This window comes from Prinia subflava, assembly GCF_021018805.1.
Source record: "Prinia subflava isolate CZ2003 ecotype Zambia chromosome W unlocalized genomic scaffold, Cam_Psub_1.2 scaffold_32_NEW, whole genome shotgun sequence".
NCBI lineage: Eukaryota > Metazoa > Chordata > Aves > Passeriformes > Cisticolidae > Prinia > Prinia subflava.
The window spans coordinates 1,949,250-1,975,814 of NW_026960609.1; the positions used below are offsets into that span (position 1 = coordinate 1,949,250).

General features: G+C 39.6%; 1 protein-coding gene across 2 annotated transcripts; it reads left to right on the forward strand.

Moving 5' to 3' along the window:
• Positions 1 to 4,790: 4,790 nt before the first annotated feature.
• On the forward strand, positions 4,791 to 26,501 carry LOC134565061 (eukaryotic translation initiation factor 4E-like). 2 transcript variants are annotated; one of them, XM_063424437.1, is made up of 7 exons: positions 4,791 to 5,295; positions 14,226 to 14,332; positions 15,962 to 16,057; positions 18,078 to 18,141; positions 20,063 to 20,176; positions 23,457 to 23,596; positions 25,459 to 26,501. In XM_063424437.1, exons 1-7 carry the CDS (start codon positions 5,269 to 5,271, stop codon positions 25,571 to 25,573), a joined length of 663 nt encoding a protein of 220 aa, XP_063280507.1. In that variant the 5' UTR covers positions 4,791 to 5,268; the 3' UTR covers positions 25,574 to 26,501. The 2 variants fall into 2 exon arrangements, with proteins under 2 accessions (XP_063280507.1, XP_063280506.1); XM_063424436.1 differs by having other exon boundaries at positions 5,180 to 5,295; positions 25,603 to 26,501.
• Positions 26,502 to 26,565: the final 64 nt, after the last annotated feature.

The window sequence follows — 26,565 nt, forward strand, 5'->3', positions numbered from 1 at the left end:
AGAATCCATTAATATGTCTGGATATGAGAAAAATTTTATTCTTTGCTATGGAAACACAGTAGAAGTCATGGAGTGAAGCTCTGGCCCAATGAATTCAACAGGAATGTTACTGATATCCAAAGAGATTTCACTTAGTTTGTATCATCAGAGGGCCATAAAAATAGACTTAATAGTAGTAAAATACAATCGGTGTTTTATTTCTGCTTTAGATACCATGGACAATACTGTGTGATATTAAAAATTCTTTTTATTTTCAGGTTTCAAAATCAAACTAGGATGATCAGATTTTTAATCACATACAACACGGTGATTCTTAAAGTGTTATTTCACCCAAATCAGTGAGATACAGGCATGCAGATCAACTAGAGCTCATATCTACACACCTCTGACTTGGATGCCACTCTTTGCAGAATGAAGATGTTCCCAGCAACTACCTAAATTCACATCAGAAACTGATAAATCCCTGAAGGATTACCGAAGATGAGATACTCAGCATTTCTTTACTTCAGCCCCTTCTTTTCTCCACTATAACTTCAAAAGGTGGGATTTTCTGCCTGCATCTATACCTCTTTGCCTACTATCTTAAATTTCCTTTTAGTTTGAAGATTATATCACTTGCAAGGCAGCCACATAACTTCTGAGCATCTCGTCTGCTATGTATGTTTGGGACTTGAAAAGATTACAGTAGTTCATAATCCTCTCATTGCTACTGTGAGTTGTTGGATAACTTCTGATGTCATCTTTAGAGGCTTTTTGCCTCCAAAACTCAACAAATCAAAGAAAAACATATCCCAAACCACAACACATGCTTGCTTCCCATTTGTGTGGCAATGAGGTAGGCCATGTTCTGAACTCAGCTGTGCTATATTCATCTAGCTAATTAAACACTGTTAATAAGCATACCTGTCTTATAGAGGGCTTCATGCTGTTCTCCCTACCTAGCATAAGTGAAATTAAATAGCCAAATTCTATATGATATTCAGTACAATTTGATGATTAACACTCACAGTTCTCAGTAAAATGACGTTCAAAGCTGTAAAATGTAGGTCTGTACACTTGGCTCATTGAGAATAAAAATACAAAGTTAAACACAGAAGAAAATGAAGAAAAAATGATCAGGGAGGAAGATGATTATGGATGGATTATCTTTATTTATGTTAAAAGACTCAGAGGCAGGATTAAAACACGCAGTCAAAGAATGTGCATGGCTGCCAAACAAGTAAAGTGGAATATAAGATTCATATGGCAGCATATTAGGCAAATAAATAGGAAGATTTATTAATTACAGTTTTGCATCAAACCATCTATAAAGAATTACCAGAAACCAAATGTTATGAAATAGATAAAATGAACAGTATGTCACTGGACAAAAAAAAAAAAAAAAAAAAAGGTTCTTCATATGTTGATGTACTTCCTGAATGTACAAATTTCAGAGATTAAGTTCTTGTTTCGCCATCATAATGTGATTTAAAATTATACAGTTTAGGAAGAAATACTTTCTTTTTCAATTTCTCTTTTGTCACTGGGATAAAGATATGTCCCAGTTCTTGTACTTTGAAAACTGTTATGGTTTTATAGATGCACATTGTGTTATTGGCTTTTCACAATTATTAAAATGATTGTTATATGTGTAGTGTTGAAATAACTGTTATAAGGATATAGATTTTATGTTTTTGCTTAGTCGTAGTAGTGAGATAGCTGATATATAATGTTTCCAATTGAACTGTTTGTTTGGTTGGGATATATGTGTGGTGTTGAAATAACTCCCCTGTAAAGATATAGATTTTGTTTTTGCTTAGTCATAGTAGTGGGATAGCTGATATATAGTTATGCTTGCAATTGAACTGTCTGTTTGGTTGGGATAAAATCCAATGAACATGTGAAGAGGACTGCTATTGATATGCCAAACTATCAGCACTTGCTGCCTGAAGAGAGCATGGACCACAACCCAAACTGGAGGTGATAGTGAAAACACAGCCAAGAAACACGCATGCTCTAAAAAGGTAAGACCATGCTAACAGTTCCTGGAATATGGAAACTAGTTTGTAGAAAAATTTGAATATGCAACAGACTGATGCAATAGAAAGGGTATTTAAAGAATGTATCTGAAATAGCAGGTGTGCACTTGGCTAGATGCCAAGTCACCCAGGTTGGCCAAGGTACCAGGCTGACTGTATTAACCCTTTGCTTTCTGTCTCCGAATTGTCTTTTCATTAAACCTTTTTAATTTTATGTTATAAACGCCAGGACAAATTTATTGCCAAATTCAATAATTTGGTTTATTAACATCCAAATTACAAAATTTAGAATCAAATTATAACAATTTCAAACAATAAAAACAAAACAATACGAACCCCACGAACAGCGAAACTTACTTGACCGAAGTTCTCCCGGGAAAAGTTGAGCCAAGGGTGACCCCAGAGACACAGGACCTGGCAGTCGGTGTATCTAACCGGGTTCACACCTTTGCTCACCTAAAGGCCCAACTTAAATACCCTTAACTTCCCCCTCGGCAACCTTCCTCCCATTGTTTCTCTAATCATCGGCCATTAACTTTGTTTACACTAAATCCCGAAAGGGTCCCCGGGCACATTCAAATGCTAATGTCCAGAGTTAGTCCTTGCTTTGAGTAACTGTCCTAGAAGTGTGTGATGATCCTGTTGGCACGTAGCATTTGATCGTTGCAAGTCCTTGCTGGCATGTAACATTTGATCGTTGCAAGTCTTTGCTGGCACGTAGCATTTGATCGTTGCAAGTCCCGATGAGTTTAGCTGCACGTAGGCAGGGGTAAGTCATCAGTGCCTCGTGTTCTCACCTTCTATTTTTGGAACCCGGAAGATCAGGAGAGGTGCTTTACAGAAGTTCGTGAAACGTGCGGGTTGAGCAGACACACATACCTTTATACAATATATATTACAGTTCCCAATCTATAATTATTTATAGAACATGAATTAAATAACCATATTTCCCACATTTTACCAGGAAAGTGAACCTCGTTTTTCACAATTGTGTTTGTTTCATCAAGCAGTATCACAAAAGGTTAAGAATTTAAATATATTTTTGTTGTGTTTTTCTTTATTGAACCCTTGGCCTTTGTTAAGTGTGATAAATGATGTGAGATTATTCGTGTTTATAATGTATGTATAATATAAATCAAGTTGTGCCCTTTAAAATAAATGGTAAAAATCATTTGAGACTGGGGTAGACAGATTCGGGAATTGAAAAATGACTCTGCCGGGAAATGGGGAACGACTGAATTTACAAGAGAAAGGAGAGAAGGTCCAAGGAAGATGGGTCTTCTCTGGAGATGGGACTGCAAACGACCCAACCATTACCACCGAAATAGACCTTGCTCCACCAGGGGACACGCATCTCAATGTGCGATTCCCAGAAGTCGTATTTAATATTCATCTCCCCGGAAGAACTATTCAACCTACCGGAAGAACTATTCAACCGACCTGACAGTGAGGATGAATCTCCATGAATATAAAGGAAAACTGAAGGGACAAAGAAAGCATGAAGTAATGCTCTGTCCCGCTAAAAAACTGTATATAAACAGGACTCACAGAACCAAAGGTGTGAACAGGGGGAGCTACGGTGCAATAGAGGCCACAGCTAAGGTTCACCTAGTGTCGATCCCGGGACTCGACACTGATTCTTTGATTGTTGGCTTACCCGAAATTCTGTTCATTGATTTTTTAAAAAATTAATAAAATCATTTATTAATTCGGAATTGGCTTTACATTCATTACATTAAGTACTAATCAAATCATAACACTAAAATGAATCCCATGACTGGGTTTACCTGGTTTAACAGGCTGTCCAGGGGAGTGGTGGAATCACCATTCCTGACAGTGTTCAGAAAAATGTGTGGATGTGACACTTATGGACATGGTTTATGTTATGAACAAGCTTCCCGGATGGGAGGGGCTGGGCTGCCCCTGTCCTGGCCCCGTGGAGGACGGTCGGCCAGTCCCCCCGGGGAAAGCGCAGAGCACGCATTGGCATGTTAAAAGAGCTCTGGGAGTGCAGCCCCCCCTCCTCCCAATTTGTGCTTTCACCCAGCCTTTTGGAAGAATGGGGGTTTCTCCTGGTTGTAACCCCCACACCCTAGCAAGTTTGAAGACACAGGGAAGCTGCTCTGAAGGGAAAGGCAGCATTCTTCTACCTCATTAAAATGTGAAAAGGAGCGGCTCCGGCCTTGATGGCCCAGCCATTGTTTGCTGTAACTACCTCAGCCGGGATATCCCTCTGCTTCGGGATACCTCTGCTTCGGGATACCTCTGCTTCGACCAGGACCAATGCATATGCATTTTTATATGCAAATAAAACTCCCCCTGTGAATCCTGGGAGAGTTTTTTTGGAGAAACTGCACCCCAAGACAAGAAGCTAGATGTGTCAGAGGAGAATTAGATAGTGCACTAGCCGAGCAAGAAGTAGATGCACCCCCTGGCCTGGTTTGAAGACTCACCATAACCTATGAGGAGCTTAGATACAGTGGGAACTGGCTAGCTGAATTGACTTAGGCAGAGAATGGGACACTCTTGAAACTTTTCCCTGAGGGCAAAGAGCTGACTGCCACTGCTCTGTCTTCTGATGGTTGACCAGAGAGAGTTGCCAGCTGTTTCTATGGGAACAAGAACCCAGCATCCACTGGGACAGCACCTGCTCCTTCAGATGGCTGCAGCAGCGTGGAAAACTCCGATCAGACTCTGCAATCCTGCTGATTACTTTAACAATGAGCTGATCACTTTAATAAAGAGCTGAATATTAATAAAGGCAGTGCCCTGTCCTTTTCAGTTTAGAGCTGGGCTTGGAAGTGCTGGGTTAACAGTTGGATGCAGTGTTCTTAAAGGTCTTTTCCAACCTAAATGGTGCTTTGATTCTGTTCTGCGGACAGAAGGCCACGGAGCGCTGTGTCTGGGGGATAAGGGACTTCACACCGCTGTGTTCGGGGGACAAGCGCCTCTGGAGCCCGGGGGCCGCTCCGTGCGCTCAGCGCGGGCGGGCGGACGGTGCCGGTCCCGCAGCGGCCGCCAGAGGGCGCTCCCGCGTCCGCCCGCCTCTTCCTGCCCGGCCGACAGTGGGAGGGGTTCCTGGCGGCCCCCGCGCTTGACGACTACATCTCCCGGCTGGCACCGCGCCCCAAACGGCCTCCGGCCGCACGTGACCAGCGTCCGGCCAATCGCGTGCGGCCCGGGGCTTTTACCCGCCGTCGACCCGCCCTTTAATGTGTCCGCGATTCGTCCGCGATCTGAGCGCTCTGAGATGGCGGCGGTGGACCCGGTTGAGCTGGTGGGTGCCGTGTTCCCTTCTCCTACCCGTCTGCTTTTCTATCGCCTTCCTCCCCGCGCATCTTTATGCTCTTCCTCGTCGTCGAGGCGCCCTTCCGCCGGCCGCGGCGGGCGCCCGGTCGAGCGGGCGGGCAGGCAGGAGGCGGCTGGCCGGGGAGGCCGGCGAGGAGCGTACACTCGCCGGGGCGGGGGAGGGGGCGGCGGGGCGCTGTGGCTGTGCCGGCACCGTCGCCCGGTTACGGCGGGCGCGGCCTCGGCCTCGGTAGGGCCCGGCGGGAGCGGGGCTGGCGGTCCGGCGGCACCCATTGTGAGGCGCCCCGCCGCGGCCCCGGCGGCCGCCCGGCGCATGTGGCGTGTAGGGGGTAGCCATGTTGTTTCCCGCCGCCGCGACGAACCGGGCAGCGAGGGGCGGCTCCTCCGGCAGCGGGAAGGGCCGCGTTCCTGGCGAGCTGTGCCCCCGGGAGAGGCCCCGCGGTGAGGGAGCGTGGGGTCGCTAAGTCCCAGATGCGCTGCTGGGGTAGCCGCGGCCACAGCGCGGCTGGTGAGACTAAGCAAACGAAATCGTCTTTTATTTGAGAGTGGGGTTTTTTTTCAGACCTTTCATGATAATTTCAGTACTTTTTTTCCCCTAGGCGATAAATTATGTTCATGGTATTAGGCTCGGTCTTACAAACATAGCCTTAGCCTGCACTTCCCTAATGAGCTGGAGTAGCTGGAGGTGATCCAAGTACAGTTGTTATTCTAATCCCACATGATTGCGTATCATGAGGAGAGGACACCAGAAGACTCTGTTAGGGTTTCAAGAAAACCCAGTTAAGGAGGGCTGGTCTCTTGCTGCTGTGCTTACCAGCTGTGAATAAATAGCCAGTGTGCTGTTTGGGGAGGCTTTGTAACATTTAGACAAAGTGAAAAAAGTTTGAAAATCGGTGGTTTTAAATAAAGACTAATTTTGCTCTTTTGTGTAAGGGACACACTGATTTTTCTCTTAGTGGTTTTCTTCTGTGAACCGGATGCCATATTTTTACTTATGAGGAAGAGATTGAAGTGGGTCAGTATTTATAAATTGCGTGGCAGCAGTTCTGTACAGGGAGAGTGGCAGTTAAGAGTGCAAGACAGACCACCAGCAGCACCCTTCCCATGTTCTTCAGCCAGTGTTAAACACTTGTTTTCACATCCAAAAGCTAATCTTCGAGTTGTTGCCTGCGTATCTGAAGGTGAAGGTTTCCTCTCAGTGCAGTGCTTTGTGGTGATTGTGGATCTTAGTAGAAATTGTGATAAATAATTTGTAATATGGCCATTAGAAATTGAAATTACTCTAACGGCCTGGGCCTTGTGGCTTTCTTCACTGTGCTGCTGGCTCAGAAACCCTCTTTGCACCATTTTCTCCATTAACTCCATCTGCACGTTGAGGCAGATCTGGATCTAATGCAGCAGAAAGTAAACAGTTGGTTTTACAGTGCTGTGTCCCAGCAAGATTGATTTCTCAGATCCAGTTCACCATGAGCAGTTGTGCTGAGCCTCTAAAAATAGAAGATGGGGCAACACTCACAACAGTTTAACTAATTAATGCGGTTGTTGCATGTTCTGCTGTAGCTGTGGTATGTTTGTATTCAGGAGTCAGCTACCACCTGTGCTTGCTTATTTTCAAATTGGAGCAAATAACAGTCTTTGTTTATTGTCTTTGTAGGTGGCTCATTTCTCCTACCTAAGCCTAAAGTTAGACTTGTACAGTGACTGAGGTCAGAGGTGCACAGTGTTGCAGAAATATTGCGTGCTTTGCAGCTGAATAATTTAATTGCGGGTGTGGTTAGGGATTACCTCTTGATCGTAGGGAAGCCTTCTTGTTGCTCACCTGCAGAATCTGGACCTGGGTTTGTAGAGATGTCATCTGTAGTGCTTTCCTGGTGGGAGAATGTGTCTTGGGAATTGAAAATACAACTGACTATTGGTTGGTTTTGGTTTTTTTAATACAGGCTTCTGCGAAGGTCAGTGATGTTTCTAGAACTGTCATGGTTTCAAAAGTAGCTTACATTGAAAGTTTTAAGAGGCTTGAAAAATGTTTCAGACTTAACAAATACGGAAACTTGAATTTAGAGTCCTGTAGAGAGTCCCATAATAGTTGTCAAAAAAAGCGAGATTATTCTAAATAAATACAGCCCAATTGCATAGGGGTTTACTTCTCCACTCTAGGGAAGACTTAAGCCTTTGCAACACTGACAGGTTAAAACTCAGTTTTTCTTGTGATTTCTAGGTTTTTCTTTTAAAAATATTCTATACTAATTTATGAGACTATGCAGAACTGTCACCTGTTAGAGTGCTCATACAGCCTTTGAGGATTAAATTTGATCAGATAACACCATGCAAAAGTCCACAAAGTCAACAACAACCAGTAGTAATGCTTTAGTAAGCAGTAGTTTACCAAAAGTGACTTTATAGCATAGCTGCACAAAGCCTGTAACTTTTAGGTGCATATAAATCTAATCCCTTATTGTGCAAATTGGAAATGGCATCATGGTTCTTTTATATTTTTGCAGTTTTATAATAGCAGTTATTGTTATAAATGCAACTTGTAAATTTAACTTTTTTTAGCATACAACGGTGATGTTTCAGTTATCTGTAATTTGAAAACTGCTTGTTTGAGAAGGTAATCATACACAGGTGGGAATCAAAACTTTATTTAAATGAAACTGTTATCTCAAGGGGTTACAAACATAATGGTGTAGGACCTTAAAATTGTGGAAAGTTCATAATAGCTCCTAAAATTCAGTGTAGGCTGAAAGGTATTTACTTGTATTATTTGCACACAGTTAGCATGTAAGTTTAATTCAACTTTAGACTTACTCTTGTTGCTGGATATTTCTGCTGTAAAAGTCAGTGACCTGCTCTGTTTTAAGTCAATATACCATTCAACTGCAGTATTGTGAACACAGTTGCTTGCTCATTGCATTTTTCTGAAATGATACAGGATGGATGTATCTTTCATGCTGTTTAATAATTGGAAATATCTATCATAAGCTTTTGAATTTTAAATAACATTTCTGAGTTAGGAGCTTCCTCTAAGAGGAGTGTGTTGCACATCTTGTAAATTTTTTGAGATAAACACTTTTCTGAAAGCAATTTTGAATAGTTATACACTTCACATAGGATATAAAATATCAAACTTATTTTAAAGAAATGCATAAAAATAGCATGTGAAATCAAGCTGTGTTTCATTTACTGGTACTACCTGCAGGTGTGGAGGTACATGGGAATTTTTTTGATGAGAAAATGCATCCCTTTTGGCAGCTTTGTGAAGATTAGTTTGAATGTTGAAGAGGTATAGGGGAGAATTAAATAAGGGATGTTGATAGAGTGCCTGCATCGTGAAAGAGGAATGCAGACTTAAAATGTGAATTAATGTGACTTTTCCTCAGATAAATTGTCTTTCACTTTTGAATTATTCTGTAATCAGGGTTAAACTTAAGTTTAGAAGCTTTTTATTAGCTTGTGGTAGTCCTCATTTCTTGAAGTTTAAAACCTCTGTAGGACATTGATGTTAGGAAGATAAAATTGTGTGATGTACAGATGTAAGTGTGCTGTAATGAGTGTTGTTAGTGGCCTTAAACTGCCAGTTGTCCTTGATTCTGTATAGTGGATGTAAGGCAGAAAAGTTTTAACTGTTTAAAAGTTTTTTGTTTTTTAATAGAGATCTGCCTCTCTTGTGCTCTGTGCTGTTCATCAGATAACCTGTATGTTTGACATTCTTTGCAATCACTAGGCGTACCAGAAGTACATTCAGTACTTCTTTGAAGACCTCTCTCTTGACCATTCATACATTCTACATTAAATTCTTTTCTGAAGATGGAACGTGTCTTAAATTTTCAGCGGATATAAAATTCTATGCTTTGTTGAGCCAGGGGCTTAGTATACTTGTAAAACATGGAGGTCTTTTGTGTAGGAGTGTTTGGGAAGACTAGAGGTTTTTTTGTTCTTTGAATCATCTGAACTGTTCTCCCCAGCAGTTCTGACAAGTTTTCTTGTTTGAGTGCTTTAGAACTGACAGAATGTTAGATGTAGAAACTCATCCCATTGGTAGATTTTGTGTTGCAGTAGCAAAGGCAGCAGCAGAATGGAGACTGGAGTAAGAGGTATAGTGTGACTTTTTTATTTAGTCTTTTATTCTGTTCTCCTGTACCTGTGTTGCACCTCTGTTGTAATTTGAGGGGACGTCACTCAGTTAAAATCAGGTTCCATGTTTGTGTTCTAATAGTGATTGCCTTTCTAAAAATCTGTGGTGTTGAAAGTAATGATGAATGCAGTTAGGATAGTTGCTCTCTATTAGGCCTTGCTGTCACAAGTAGAAATACTTTCTTTGTCCTGGTGACTGGAAATCTATTTCACACTTAAATTGGTAACAGGTGGCTGTTCTTCTCTTCCAGTTGCTATTACATGTACTATGTATGATTTTTACCACTGTACATTCATTCCTCATAGTTGTGTGTCAAATCACTTGGTTTGTTTTCTTAAAGGATATAATCCTTGCTTGTGGGTGTGCTCTATTTTTTTTGTTGTTGTTAAGAGTGTTTTGAAATAAATAGCTCTTGAATTTTGTGCCTTGGAAATTATCCTGGCTGTAGTGTAGTAGCAGTTACTTGCAAGAAGCATAAGGACCAGCAGATAGTAGAAATTGTTTTTCCCAAGACATCAGGTAACTGAGGCATGCAGTTTTCTTCTTTTGGAAACCCTAAACAAGAAGGTGAAAACTCTGGAATGTAACTTATTTTGGTTCAATGCAAGAAGACTTGAAAAGCCTCTTCCACTAATTCTCTTAGCCTTTCCCAAGAGTGCATAATAGTGCTAGGTTATGTCCTTTTGGGCAATAATTGTTGCACTCCAACTGGACTTGCTAAACAACTTCTGTAGACAGCTAATAACATGAATGTGGTCTGGGCAGCATCTGAAAACCCTTGGTAAAACCTAGTCAAGCTGCTTGTTCTCCTTAATAGACAAACCTGGTGAAGCAGTTTGTACTGTAAATGCACTTTGTTTCCTGTCCTGGTGACATGCACACCTTTCTTTGATGTGTTGGTCATTATGTACTGTAGAGAAAGAGTAAATATTAGAGCCAATTAAATCTGCAAGTGTCAGAATCCAAGTAATTGCAGATATACAGTCATTAAATGCTGAGTAGGCAAATGCTTCATGGACTTCTGCAAGCTGATTCCTACATCAAAAACTGTGGGTAGTGAATAAATGTCACTCAATTATGTGCTGTCTTGTGTATGAGAAGTGGGATTGGCCATGTGAAGCTTTCCAGTTTATCTGGTAATACTACCCTGTTTTATTACTTATATTTTAAAAGCAGCAAACTCGGTGGTTACTTAGCATAAAGTCAATTTTAGATTAAAGAATACATTAGTTATGAGCAATGGTAAAGTATTATGAAGGATTTTAAATAAGGTAGGTCAGAAACTACTGATAGTCAGTCTGACTTTGGTTAATAGTTTTGTAATTACAGGGTTTCAAGCTGTGAATTGCTAAAATGTAGACAGTAACATTAATTCATGTAGTATTTATGGAATAGAATTCTAAGCAATTTCTTGTAGGATTTCTTGGATACCAAGACTTTAAATGGACTTAGAATACCAATTAATGAACTTATGTAGTTTCTGTTTGACTAATAATAAAAAGTGATTTGGTATACAAACATTTCATTTTGGTAATCAGAATAGTGAGATAAAGGTAGGATGAAAGGAAATAGGAGCTGATAATGATTAACCAGCCAAAAATTAAAATTGTTCTTTTTCCCTGATGGCTGTGTATCACCATGAGCCTAGCCAGATAAGGACACACTTGGAGACAGAGGTCTGGGTTGATCAGAGCAGCAGGGCAGGAGACCCACCCTTTGTTTATTCTTCCTATTAAATACCTCTAGCAAGGTGACCATGGATTGGAGAGTGGGCATCCCCACCTCTTACCCACATTGGTCAAGGAGGCTGTCATTCAATCTCCCCTTCTCTTGGAGAAGGAATTCATAACAATGGCAATATTTACAAAACACGGATCTGTTACATTAAGGAGCATGAGAAGCTGCACACTTCTACTTTAGTATGAACGCTCAGCAAACTAGGAAATCTCAGGGCAACAGCTGTGGGAAATAGAAAGAAGTGAAAATAAGCTGCTTTAGGCTTCTCTCAGAGACCAACCAGAAATAATGTTTTTTAATAAGTTCTGCTTCCAACTTTATACCTGCTGTGTAGACCTGTAGCTATCTTTGATGGGGCAGCCTGGTGCTGAAAAAAAGTGTTCTGGTGGCATTGTTTTTGAGGGGAGTGGCGCAGTCCTGGGTCAAGGTCATAGTTACCTGGGCCTTGGAGCTGAGCTGTCATTTTCCATTTTGGACAGGAGCTTGAATAATGGTTCGTCCAAGTTTCATGAATGCCATGTAGCTTTCAGAATATCTAAAATGACTTGATATTGTGGTGGCTTAAGTAAAATACTTGTGCTGAGTCAGATGTCTTCTGTTTGTCCAAAAAACAGAATTTCGTGTAGTTGTGTGAATGATGATCATCAGTGTATCAGGCAGGTGTTGAGGCTCATTGCGTTTTTCTTTTTGTCTGGATGTGCTACCTTAATCCTTTCTAATGTTGTCTTTTGTTAGAAGTTTATGAAACAGTTCAGCTGTGCATGTGCTCAGTGGCTTTGTATTGATTCTTCCATTTTTTGTAGTTGTGATAATTCTGGAAGAGTGACCGGAGAGACTTTGGGATTAACTCTTTGTATGTTGAAAGCTAGTTGCTGAGCAAACATGAGATTCTCAACTGAAATTGGTTTTGGAAGATACTCTGCATCTGCATTCAGGAAGAGTGAGTCTGTTTGATGTTAAAATTCCTAGTGTAATAGCATTTGTAAATCAGTTGTGAATATTAGATGTCACAACTGCAGAGTATTGTGACTGAAAGCAAGCTTTATGACAAAACCTAGTGCTATTCCAGAACATCAGCAGAATTTTTCTTGAAGGGTTATTGTTTTTGCAGGTGTAACTTCTAAATTTTCTAGTTAGAAGCCCCTGAAGGGGCCACACTTTAACTTTAGTTGTCTATACTTATTTCTCTGTAATATAATACAGATAACGTGAAGGAGGAAGTATTAAAGTGTTTCCTTGATGAATTCTACAGCTTTTGTGTGCTGTCTGGAATTGTTCAGTGGGATGGTTTTGTGTGATTAAAGATGAATGATACCAAAAATAAGTGGGGGTAACACTAGAAATTCTATTCTAGGTAGGATTTGAAGAACTTACTAAGTTTTGTTGAAGGTCTGCTTAGCTTTTTTTAGTATTATACTGGAGGACGTGTGGCAGATTGTTCAACACTGTGCTTCTGTGGGTTTGTTAGTGGTGATCCCTTTGGGGAATCCTCAGAAAGCATTTAGTTTTAGTAAGAGGAAGGGAATTGTGCTATTGTACTGTGTAAATCAAAGCACTGGCCAAGTGTTCCTGTTAGATCTCTCCACTGTGAATGCAGGTGCATGTGAGTATTCTGAAATGTCATGAGGTGTTTTTCTTGGTGGGCTGTTAAACTAAAGCACACTTGATTATTTTCAACCATAAAGGAATAACTTCTCTGATATAAAACACAATATCATGCTTAATGCTAAATATATTGATAATGAAAAGAAAATCCCTGCTGAGACCGATCTTTAGGTGTTATCCAGAAGAGTTTGCCAACTGGGTCTGTGAAGATTGAATAGTGTTATCACTTCATATCCATTCCACTTTTCAACAGCTTTGGTGTGATAAAATGTATGTGGAAGCCTGGAGTAAACTGTTCCATTAATTAAATAACATTACTTAATTCACTATGTTATTTTTTTCTGTTAAAACCACAAAGTTCAAATTAATTTTCAAATACTACTCTTATATTGCCATATTTGGAAATGTCTAGAGTCTTTGGGTCTGCTGTAGTTAGCTTTTATTTTTATTACTGAAGTGCTTTTTCTTTCACAGGGCCAGCTCTATAGGCATTTTTGTGTTAGTTCTTGGGAAGGAGCTACAGTCCTCATTCCATGTTTGTCATATTCTAGCATGGATCGCAGATTAGGGGGGGATGGTGGTAACTGGTAGGGACACTTGGCCTCACAATAAAGCTTTGTATTCCCTGGTTTGAAGGAAAGGCATTAGAATTTCAAACCTGGCACAGTGACTTCTTGAACTGAATGACAAGCCTGAGGGGATTTGCATGCAGAGAGAATATAATTTACGCACTTATGTTAAAGTATATTTAACATTTCTAGAGCTGTCTCTAGAAAGTTGAAAAAAATCACTCTTGAAATCAATCTAATACATACTAAACTAGTAAGTACATTTATTTCAGATTCTGCTGTTTGGTTCATGATGATGTTGCAAATACAAAGATAACTATGCACTGGCTTGGCTTCTGGCTGCTTGCAATGAATGATTTTAGATCTAAGAATTTTAGTTTTATCTTCTACTTGTATTAATAGATTTTTTTCGAAATAACAGGGCCTGTGCACCTGTTTCAAATGATGCTCTGTCAGAAACTGATAAAAATAATTTTTGTTATTAAATCAGTACTCTGAATTTATTTTAGATGTGCATATTCTAGATAACAGATTGTATTTTCTGAAATAGCATTCAAAACTATTGCAAAATTAGACAAGTATATATAGTACACCATTTTGGAAACAAATTACATAGGAAGCAAATCACTGAACAGCAGAATGTGAATTCCTGCGGTTAGAGTTTATTATAGGACCTGTTCAGATGTTGAAGAATAAAGGGATACAAATTGTGCTTCCACTATGTGATTTGGGCCCCTAATCAAGATAAATTATAGGAACTCAGCTTCACCCTTTCTAAGGTAACTTCAGGGAACTAAATTACTTCAATAAAAATTGGGAAGGAATGTATTAATAACTCCTTTCTTCAAACAGGAAACAACTCCCAACCCCCAACCTGCAGAAGAGGAAAAAACAGAGCCAGCACCTAGTCAGGAGGTTGCCAGCCCTGAACAGTATATTAAACATCCACTACAAAACAGGTAAAGGGCACAGAAAAGTGATTGAAGTTTTTCCAGGGATAGAAAAATGCTTGTGGCTTTGCAGCTCTTGTTGATCTTACATTCTCTAGCAGTATTTGGGGAGTTCTCAGGTGGTTTTTTTGAAGATTTTTGCAGTGGGGTTGCAGAGTAAGGAGAATCTGATCCAGATGTTAATATTCAGAGTCTTCTTCAGATAGTGCAGTTACAGAAGCTGAAAATCTTTGCAAGTTTTCAAAATGCAGCCAGGTACTTTGAGAGCATGGGTTTGCTTTTAGCTGGAGGCAAGCAGAGCTTTTGTTGCTTTTGTCTGGTGCCTTTTAAGAGGCTGACACCGAGATGAAACTGCTGCCCACTAGAACTGGAAAACCTTGCATTCTGCCTTGTACTTGGGTAAATTAAGGTACCAGTGTTAAAACTTGTAGTTAAAATTATATTTCAAAGTTAGTGAAAATTTCAAGCCCTATTACAGTTTCAAAAAGACCAGCTTGGAAATAGTTTTCTCCAAGTGAGCTGATGCGTTACTATGGAATGTTCAGTATTTATTGTTGGCAGGTACCTTTTACCTAGTGATACCTTACTCTTTTTCTAAGTTTTGAGCAGGTGTGGAAAACAATGCTTCCCTGTATTGCTCTGCTGCATGTATCCCATTTTCCTTGTTGTCTTTCAGCTTCCATCCTCCTTCTCTTTCCTCTAGACACCTTGATTAAATTGATGCTGACACTTCTTTCCAAGTGGTAGTGAGGCTATTACTGGAAAGGAGTAAACTTTTAAAACTAGGTTTGAAATGTCAGGAAGGATCTTAAAACAATAGATTGACACCTAGTGACACTAAAGTTCTCTGCTGAGAGAAGATAAATCTAGTCTAGTGCTAACCTGAGTATTTCAACACTATTGAAATTATCAGAGTGGGAAAAAACCCAACTGTTTGATTAAATGCCTCATTAGGTATCCTCTTCCAGCATTTTAAATTGCTGCAATGATGCTTTTTAGATTCAGAAAGAGCAGCTTTGTGTGAAAGGTTCAATTTTGTCTTGATATTTGTACTCAGCAGAAGTGATTTTTTTTCATTTAGTCTCGTTTTTGTATATGCTGATTTTAAAATTTGAAACAATTTGTGCAGATTTGAGGTGGTTGCCATTAGTAAGCTTTAATGCAGCTTCCATTAAAATTTATGCTTTCCTTGTATGTGAGTGCTTGGGACGCTTTCATGTCATACATAGCTTTGGAGTGATATAATTTGCTTATTTAACCTTTACAAGGAAATTACTGGCCAGGGAGCCCAGTTTGAATAGTTGGTGTTGTTTTAGACCATGATCAGTTGTTTGTGGTAGGGGATAGCAGTTTAGCACTTGACAGCAAGGAGAAACATCTGAGGTTTAGAGTCTTAAAAGAATTCCAAAGCTATTTAAAATATATACCTAATGGATTGATAAAGTCTGCCACGATTCTTGTATTAAAAACAGAAACATTGTTGGTCTGTAAAGAATTGATCAGGTAGCTTATTGATGAAAACTGACCTCCATGCTCATAATACATTAAGGTTTGCAATTAGTTTGAATATAACAATAGAAATAATTACATTTTTAATATACTTTAATTTCTAGATGTTTTTATTTTGCTCTCCTTTAGATGGGCACTCTGGTTTTTTAAAAATGACAAGAGCAAAACTTGGCAAGCAAATCTTCGTCTTATCTCAAAGTTCGATACTGTTGAAGATTTTTGGGCGTAAGTACAGATTTTTAAATCTGCATGATAATTCTGGGATTTGTTAGCAAAGCTTCTGTCCAAGTCAAAAAAGCCACAAAGTACTCCATTAACTGCAAATTCTTGTGTAATCTGAAATATTTGCAAAACTGAAGGTGAAGTCTGGTGAAGAAAATGTGAATGGAGAAGTTCTTCATCCTTTAAATGCTTGTTGTCTTGCTGAAACACTGCAGCACTGCTTATGTGTACATAAGAGACATGGTAGAACATTTATGTCATGTGTACATGACAGACATGTAGAACATTTAATTTGTGCAGTAGCTATCTCATAGTAACATGAGCCTGTGAATTCTGGTGGCCAACTGATTGCCACTTCAATGGCCCCACATTTTCCTCTTTGATTAAATTGACCACTGGCTCATGTCACATGTTCAAGAGTGCCTGAATCTGGAGCGTAGTACTTGAGATTCATGCAGATTAATGGCATCCTTGAAAAAAAATCATTAGAGGTTACAGAAGAAATTACCTTCATTCTAAGTTGAAGGTCTATGAGAGTGGTTAGGCTCCAACAGCAATAAAAAGCCTTCAAAGGTGGGCCTGTGCTCTCTAAACACTTGCTTCAATCAAGGTTTTTGCCTGCTGTAATGCTGAGACAGATCAAATGCAAGTGCTGTTAAATTGAAGTGAAAAAAAAGTATTATATATTTGACCTTAGTGCTTCATGCTACATTGAGTGGTAGGGTTCTTATTTTTGTTGCATACTTTTTTTTGGATGTGATCCCCATGGAGGGAGATGGGGTCTGAGTGTAGTAATGGGACCCATCAGTTACCCATTAGCACCAGAAGGAAAAATGCTTCAGCCTTTTCAGTAACTTTATTGGTGCAGTTCTGACAGGGGAATGGGATTCTGGGCTTGTAGGCAGCTTTCCCATTCCTACTGTGGGGGTGATTGCAAATTGTGGTTCACTCAGCTGACGGTGGTGGGGTATATGATGGGCAGCTGAATTGTTAGAAGCTCACTACTAAAGTTGGTTAAGGGTAAGTTTTTGAGCTTCTATAACCAAGGTAGTCTTGGTAATTAAAAAGTGCTTAATCTAGATGTCTGCAGTGAAGGTGTAAAATCAGCCACCAGCAGTTAAGTTACACCTCATTTGTGGCTGGAGTGGGAAATAGGTGTGTCATTCTGGGGATAAAATTTCAGTGTCAAGGTAAACTTAAAAGAGGCAGCCTGTTAAATTTGTAACTGGTGTTATAAATTCCTGTGTGTGATTTCTTGTTGTTAGAACATCACAGTAATCAGTTTTCTTTTTGATGCTGAACTGTGCCTCAATATTAGTTGGTCTTGGGCTACACGTTGCTGTCATGTGTGCAGGCCTCTTTCTGAAGTCTGACCTTAACAGTGCAGGGGTGAAAAATGGCATCTATCTCTGTGTTTGAGGAGGAGACACTTTGTACTCCTTTGATTGTTTTTCTGAATTGCACAGTTGTAAATCTAATTCTGAATATATATTTTGTTGTCTATCTCCTGTTCTTGCCTTTTGAGTCCTTAATTAGAATTATCAGGCCTACAGCATTCATACCTAGAATACTGTGTCAAATAGCAAGGTTGAACATTTCTCCTAAAAATCACTCTCAGCAGTGAGAGTAGCCCTAGAAATATAAATAATTATTCTTATTCCATGAATGTATAGAATACACATGGACACAGAACCTGTTGCCATGAAAGCTCACTGAGTTATGTTCCTAATGACGTCGAACTTTAGAACTAAACCTTAGAACTAGGTTTAAAGGAAGCATTGGAAATGAGTTTAAAAACAATTGTGGGGTTCCTGTTCCATTCTGCTGCTTCAAGCCTAGAACATCTTAATACTGATACTTTTATGTTGTTATAAAATACTTAAGAAATAGGGTTGCTTTTGAAATAACTTTATTGCTCTTTAATTTTTGGGCTTTGTTTGGTCATATGTCTTAAATTCTTTAAGAATTTTGTACCTTAAAACAATGCTTAGTTTCTGATCCTGCTTTTTTTCCCCTCCAATAGTTTATACAACCATATCCAGCTCTCTAGTAATTTAATGCCTGGTTGTGACTACTCGCTCTTTAAGGTAGGCTTGCTAACATTTTTGTCTTTAGTTAACGATTTTGATGGATGCTTTCCTGACTAATTAAGATGCTGTCCAAATATTTCACTTAGGACATCTAGGAACACGGTTTGGAATATCATAAAGGTGATTTTTTTTTTGAGGAAGTCTCAAACGTGCTGTGTGAAAATCAGGTTGTCGCTACTTCTGAAACTGCAAGCACTTGCTTTAGCACATATCACAGACAGTAGATTTTAATCTGTGACTGTTAGTCTTCGTTCTACGTTTGCAATGTTTGTGCAAACAATTAAGTTTACATTTTTCTAATATGAAAGGTTTTACAGCTCTGTCACTTGATGTGAAATGAGTTAAAATGTCTGTGGGAGGCAGCAATGTTGCCCAGTATTCCTTATGGGTTATTCCTTATGGGTACTACTAACCAGATGCACAGTACTAATAATTTTTATACTACCAGTTAAATGTTGTATTACTTAAGCATGAAATAGAAAAGTGCACCCAACATGGACAATTAGAACATGCTGAGGGAAGTGTCCAAACTAGTGAATAGGAAATGCTGATGAGAAGGTGTAGGTGAAATCATGCCTCAGCTGGGGTGGAGATCTGAATTGCTGCTCTAAGTTGAACCCTGACCTCTTGGTAGTGCTTCTATCATGCAGCTTCCTTTCTGGATTCCAGCACCTAAATAGTCCCTGAAGTGCTGGTTACTGGTTCCTCCTTTGCTCATAAAACATAGCCACAGGCTGGGACTCCTCAGCAGGCTGTGTGCACTGTTTGTAGACCCAGCAGCTTTATGTGGTGAAGAGGTGATGCTGCTTGGGTTTGGGAAGGTAACGGTATTCTAGGTGACTGAGAAACCTTACTAGAATTTTAAGAAGCTGTAGGCCCTTCAGAGATTAGGATATCTATGGATAATGCTTGTATTTTTTACATTAATCCTTAATTTGTGTTTTAAGTATGTGTATCTGTTCTGTGTTTGCTTGTCAAAAAGCAGTAATAATTATATAACTTCGTGGAACAGGTATAGAACTGGCAACTGTTTCAGGTTTCTAGGCAATCTCTCACTGCTGTCCTTCAGTTGTGACCTCTTTAGAGGTCCTCTTAAAGGTGATAAAGTAGTTTAAGCTCTGCAGCTGCCAGTGAGGGTGTTATATTTAAAGTGAGATGACACCACTCCAGCCTGCATGTTGAGCACTTAGTTTTCAGCCATAAGTTCTGTAGTGCAATTCTTAGTGGGCAGTTCTTAACAGAATTCCTCTGTCTAGACAATTACTTACTTTTTTAAGGATTTTCTGAAGTGAGCATAGGTGGTTGATATGGGAATAGTAGCTGGCTACTTTGTTGTATCAGCACATGCAGAATTGTTTAATTCAGTGCAGGGCTACTGGCAAAATGTGAATCAGATCTTGCTTTGAAAGGGTATCTTGATTTTATTTTTTTTCCTCCCCAACAATGAAAACCCCCTTGTTTTCACCTTGTGTGTGAAAGCAGTTGTTGAGAGACTGCTGAAGGTGTCTGTTTTAGTGAAATAATGTGTATGCATAAGTGAAGCACTTGGCTAATCTTGCACTGAGTGCAAGACGTAAAATAAGGACTCCAGATAAAATTAGCAGCTACATTCTGGTTTCATGCAGGGCAAAGCAGGTGGTTGTCTTTGCCTGTTGCCTCAGGATTTTTTTAATGTAATATGTAGCTAAGACTTGCCCAGACTGTGATGCTTCTGTAGAACTAAAAATTCATTAGAGTGTGGACTTGTTGGTTTGGAAGTTCGATATTGGTGTGAGACAGTATTTCTGGACATTCTGGTATGTATCTTAAACTGTACATTTCTTTCTTAAATTACTGTTTCAGTTATCACTGGCCTTTTGGTGGCTCTTTAGGAAAACTAGAGATGGAGTCTGATGTAACTTGTGGCCTTTCTTTGCAGGATGGGATTGAACCCATGTGGGAAGATGAAAAAAACAAGCGAGGAGGCCGATGGCTAATTACACTAAACAAGCAGCAGAGACGAAGTGACCTTGATCGCTTCTGGCTAGAGACAGTAAGCACCAGTGGCACCTGAGGAGTCTTATGTTTGTGTGAAAATACATTTAACTGAATTGATATTTGTGTGCTACACTATTCTAACTTCTTGGCAGGAGTGTCTGTAGGGTTTTATTGACTGGCTGTGTTTGAAACATGTTTTTTCAATAGTGATCCTTCCTGTGGGTGTGTTCTGCCTAATACTTCCTTCTAATAGGCAGCAACAGGGAGAGTTCTGCAGGACAGATTAAGCTTTTCCCATGTAATGTACAGAACATTACTGTTGCACTACTGTGAAAATAATACATTGTCTTGAGTGCAACTTGCTCATTCAGTTGATAAAAGAATATGTTTTACAAATACTTTTTTAAAAAGTGAATAGTTTTCATGTTTTTGCTTTGTTGAACAAGGGACTTTGAGATTTTTTTCTTTCTGTATTTATCTTAATGCTGGGACAGGCAATAATAGCACATTCATCCTCTATATACACACCATAAAAATACTTTTTTTCCCTTTGCTGTTATCTCTTTGGAACAGAATTGAATAGTAAATATATTTCTAGTGTGGATTGCAGTAAATGTATTACAGAAAAATGTGTTGTCTAGGAACTGACTCAGAATAGCCTAAGACAGTCTAGTGCGATCTAGGATTTAGGGACATGGATTGCAGACAGGACAATACACAGCAGTCTTGGCAAATCTCTCATTTTTGTCCTTGTTTTTGTGAAAGGCAAGGAGTATTGTACCCCTTTGAAAGGGAGAAATGGCCTTCAGAACTGAAGCAGAGGTGTCCAAAATGTCAGAACATTCAGGACCTTTGTAGTCACTGTAGTTGTGATTTGAAGAGAGCATTATATAGTATTGGGCAGTATGACTGCATGTGAGCAATTTCACATCCTGCTGCATGTACTTGGCCTAATGCATGTGAGTCCTAACTGCTAATAGCTGACATGGCTTGGAAACATGTAGGTAGACTGTGTAAACTGGAGGCTAGAGGGCTCTGCTTTTTGCTTTGCAGTGAGCAATGGCACAGAGCCTAAATACCCAGGTGACTGTGATATGTGCCCTAAAACAAGCCTGTCACTTCTAATTCCAGTAATTACATGCAACCAATTTTCTGCAATAGAAATCAAAGCTTTTATAACTCCCTTTTGGAACAATTTTTTATTATAATATAATCTTAACTGTAAACTAAACTTGATTTGAGAAGACCTTTGTCTTGGTTTGAAAGACAGATATCTGCTAGGAAGGGGCAGGACCTCCCTAGAGATGGAGAATTCAAATCCCCTCCCTCCAAATTATTCCGATTAAAAAAAATTTAAAGGAGCTTTCAGGAAGAGGTATGGGGGTAGGAATAACAGTTCTTTACTAGTATATATGACAAAACGACCAACAAACAACAACTACAGCATCAATAATAAACAGAACCAAGAACCTTGAGGGCTTTCTTTTACAAAAGCCCAGAGCAGTTTGATCTCGGCGCCCCTGCAGGGCTCCGAGAGGCCGAACTGGAAGGAAGGAAAGTCCCGGGCTGGTGGATGAGATGAGGAGCTCTGCGCTGGCAGCTGGAACAGCAGGGGTGTCCTGGCAGGGCTGGGCAGTGCAGGGCTACAGAGTAGCAGGGGAACCTCCAAGCTCCGAAGAAGCAGCGGCGGTGGGGGGAGAGGCTGGAGAAAACGAGCTCAGGATTCCTGGGTACACAGCAGATGATTGTAGATTTCCCAGGACGAGGCAGAGGCAGAGGGCAGCCTGACCGTCCTCCTCGGCGCTGAGAGCAAGAGTGCCTCCCCCTTCCCCAGATCTGTCTTTTTGCCTTTCCCAAAGCTCATCATCTCTCCCCTCTGAGGGACACTCCCAGGGACTCAAAAACAATAGGTGTAGCCTCGTGCTGCCATATCTCTCAAGTACCCCTTTTTGTTCTGACTAAGTAGTCATTAAGGCTTCTTGGAAACTTATGGGAAAAAATTCTGTGAGAAGAAAAAAAAACCAAATCTAACCCCCAACAACCTTTTTCCCTGTTGTGCAATATTCATGAAAAATGTACCTGAGTAGTGTTTATTGAGCATGGTAGTCATCTTTGCTTGTATGTGAACTAAGACGGTTGATATTTTGCATGTTTGTGTGTGATTTGATCTTAACCGTTTATGGCTTCAGTGACTCAGTGAGTGTGTGCAGCCTGCAGTTGGGTGTAACATTTAAAGCATGTCTAGTTATACCAAATTTATTTTTTAGCACACTTTATCCGTTTTGTATTTCCTCAAGTAAGCCAGCCCTTGTGGGTCAGATGAGTACTGAAAGATCTGCTTTGTTTGAAAAGTTGCAAACATGTTAAATTTCCAAATGTTATAAGTGATACCAGATATAACTGGTATATCTGGTAAAACTGATATAACAACAGTGTATTTAATGTACTGTGGAAGTGAAGGAAACAAGTGTCCATTTGCAGATTCAGTGTGCAGAAATATTTTTTAATTCAGCATAGTCTAGGCGAATGTCTCAAGCACAAGAAACCATTTGTTTTGAATATCAGGATTGCTTGTTTTACAAGTTGCAAGCTGAAGATTTTAAACACTGCTTTCACAGCTGGCATGTTGCACAGGCCTGTGACCCTGCTCAGTCTGATGTTCCTGGCCAATTCCAAGCTTCACTGCTAGAAACCTGGGAGGAAGAATCTTCTATTGTGCACCTGCATTGATGCATTGTATTAAACCCTGTTCAGGATCATTGATGCCCACTTCAGAGTTTATGGAAACACCGAAGCTTCCTGTATCAATAGGAAGTAACATTTTGTTGGCTAGCACTTAGCATCTGGCTGGAGTCAGATTTACCTCTGAACTGGTAGACTTCAGCATTGAAGTTAAACCTTATGTACCTGATGCTGTGCAAATAGTCCTTACCAGGTTCTTCCTAGATAATGGATGGAAACACCTGAAATCTCAGATTGGTCCATCTGTGTTAAGTGTACTGTAGAAAGAAGAATACAGTGCTTTAATTCCTCTCTTGTTTTGGATTGGGAGGATGGGGTGGAAGGCAGCACTGTGGAAATGATCAACTGTGTCAGAACTTGCAGCAGGTGGCAGAGGAGGAGCAATGGAAAATTCAGAATAGAAGGAAGATGCCCTACGAGAGTATATTCACTTGGAATATTTGGAACTTCAAGAAGACACTGCAATAAATAGAAAATTATTGTTCTATGGCAAGTAGCTGTAGGCTGTAAAATGTGTTCCTCAGTCCTTGTGTACACTGAGTGCTTGCCTACAGAACAGAGTTTTTGACTCTGAACTGCTTTCTCTTTCACAGCTGCTGTGCCTTATTGGGGAGTCATTCGATGACTACAGTGATGATGTGTGTGGTGCTGTTGTTAATGTTAGAACTAAGGGTGATAAAATAGCAATATGGACAACTGAATGTGAAAACAGGGATGCTGTTACACATATAGGGTAAGTAATGTGATTGGCGCCTCGGCTGTATGAAGTGTAGCCATGCATATAAAGCCAGTTGGCTAGATAGAGGAGGCATTCCAGAGAAGCAGAACCTGTGCAGAGCTGTATCCCAAGCTTAACTGTGCCAAGTTGTGTTCAGTTCATTTCTAAACCACAGTGGAGGTAGTGCAGCAGTACAGAGTAGTTACTAACACATGCCCATACACAAATCTTGGCAAAAATTCTCATTTCACAATGAGGCATTGTAATTAACAACTGTAGGTGATGTGCAATCTATTCCAGCTTGCAAGTTTGTAAAGATGGGTAGTCAGTAAGAGTAGAGCATTGATAAGATTTTTTTCAAAAGTGGTGCTTGCAAATAAGATAAGGAAAGGTGCTGCAAATCTTAAACACAGACGATGTACTAAAATTTGGAAACAAAACAAAAAGCTATACAGTGATGTGCTGTGAAACTTTACAGGTGTTTTCCTACGTTTTGCCTCTGTTTAAGTACAGATAAAGCAATGCTGGGATTCATGGGTTATTTGACCAGTGTAATAGCACGCTATGCTCTTTAAGTAAGCAACAGTAGTTATCTCAGATGGAGTCTGTGCTACGGAAAATGTACATTTTGCTTTAGTGTGTGTGCAAGTATTACTAATTACACGGTTACTATTTACACAATTATGTGATTACAGTTACTAATTACACAAGTATTTATTGGATTTTGTAGTACTTATGCTTCAGAATAACTTGCAGATAAATTTGTCACTGTAGGCCGTTTACCTTACGCAAACCAATGAAAATATTTACCTTCCTGGCTTAGTGCACATGTCTTAAGCCAAACTTGAACTGTCTGGCATAGCAGCTTACTTGTTTCTCTACCTGATGGCTCTTTTGACACATGCCTTTTTTGGGCCTTTAAGAATCTGTATCTGCCTTCTACTAACAATTTTATTATACGGTCATGTTCTCAGGCTTCAATGGTAAGTGTTTAATAATGAACAAGCAAAACTATGGTGTTCATCTTCTGGTACCAGAATGTTGCAATAAACCTAGTAAGCATCACACAGCATTTTGGAATGGTATTTAACCATTAACTCAGGGATTGACTCCTTTAGAGAACTGTGAAAAAGTTAAGTTTTTTGCAAACTGACACAAGGACCAATGTAAGTTATGTTGCCCACTGGCTCTCCCATATCCTAACTCCAAACAGGAGTGGCCATTAGTGAGTTGCATCTCACTCTGTGCTAAGGAACACTGTGTGTTTGTGTCTAAGGCAGGTACTGCTGCTTCTTTCTTTTAAAACAAGATCCAAACTGGTTTTTCTTAAAGCTTCTGTTGGGTAAGGTGCCCGTCACCAGGTCTGTGGGGGTCTGCTTTCTATCAATAGTTAGAGGAAAGACAGCAACTCTCTGCAGCTGCAATGTGTAGGGTGATTAAAAACTATCTGTTCCAGGCAATTGCTGTTTTCTTTGGTTCAGGTAAATTTATTATCTCAGTAGTTCTGGAATTGTGAACTATGAGTTCTTCATAGGTGTTTTCTTTCTGTGTTTGGAAATACAGCTTTCTGGTATTGATACTCACATGAATGCAGCATAGAGTCCCTGCATTTTGAATTTATTTAGGCCTGTTAATTATTTTTTGCTATAGCTTGTCCTATTATATGAGGTAAGTCATTTTACAAAACTGTAAGTGGGTTTTAGATGCAATACACTAGAAAAATCATATTTCAAGTCCTTTATTCATATCTGAGAAATTGTTTCTAAATAGGCAGCTTTTTTTTTATGGTGTCCACAGATCTTAAAACAGGTGTCCTGATCCTAATTACTTCCTAAGGACTGTGCTTAAACTGTTGTTTTATTTCTTTTCCTCTCCAGGAGAGTATACAAGGAAAGATTAGGACTTCCTCCAAAGATAGTGATTGGTTATCAGTCCCATGCAGACACAGCTACTAAGAGCGGCTCTACCACTAAAAATAGGTTTGTTGTTTAAGATGACGCTTTCTGAGTATTCTTTCATAGGAGACTGCGTCAAGCAATCGAGATTGGGAGCTGAACCAAAGCCTCTTCAAAAGCAGAGTGGACTACATGTAAATTTGATTTCCATCTTAATGTTGCTGAGATTTGTGAGAAGTCTCATTCGCCTTTGTCTTGTACTTCTATGTTCAATTTTTCTATTTTGGCCGAAATAACCATTGCCAATCTAAATTTTAGTACGCTTCACCCCCCAAATCCATAAATGTGTTTCTGGCCCATTCTGTAATAGCTTGGTAGAAACATTACTATTGCAAAAAAATGATTTGTTTATCCACAGTATTCAGAAAACAAGTTGCCTTTCTGAACCTGCAGGAAATTACCCTGTTTTACACTTGCATTGTATGCAGTAAGATTTTGCTGGTTTGGAAAAGAGTATGGTGCATACAGTTTTCTAGCATTTTTTTATACAGCATCATCTTTGCTGTAACCTATGCTGATGGCTGCTAGATTAATTTATTTGTTTTCCCTATTTGATAACATCAGCGATATTTTGATTTGAATTGTTTTTGCTCATGTAACATGTGGGGAAGAATTTGGGTATATGACAAAGGTGGAATAAAGATTAATTTTGTGCATTCTTTGGTAATTTTTTTTTGTTTTTTTGTAACATCAAAGCTTTGCTACAGATTTATGCATTTCAGTCAAATCAGTCATCTTTTTGTATGATTTCCTGAACATAAATGTGGGGTTTTTTAATGTAACACCATGATTTACATTCCTTACTAGAAATAGTATGTCTGTTTTTGTATCTTATGCTGTATTTTAACACTTTGTATTACTTAGGTTATTTTGCTTTGGTTAAAATGGCTGAAGTAGAGAAGCGGTCCCATTCATACTAAGACAGTGTACAAAACTGTAAATAAAATGTGTACAGTTGAATTGTGTTTTAGACAACTAGATTTGTCCTTTTATTTCTCCATCTATACAGCAAGTATTTGTACTTCTTGT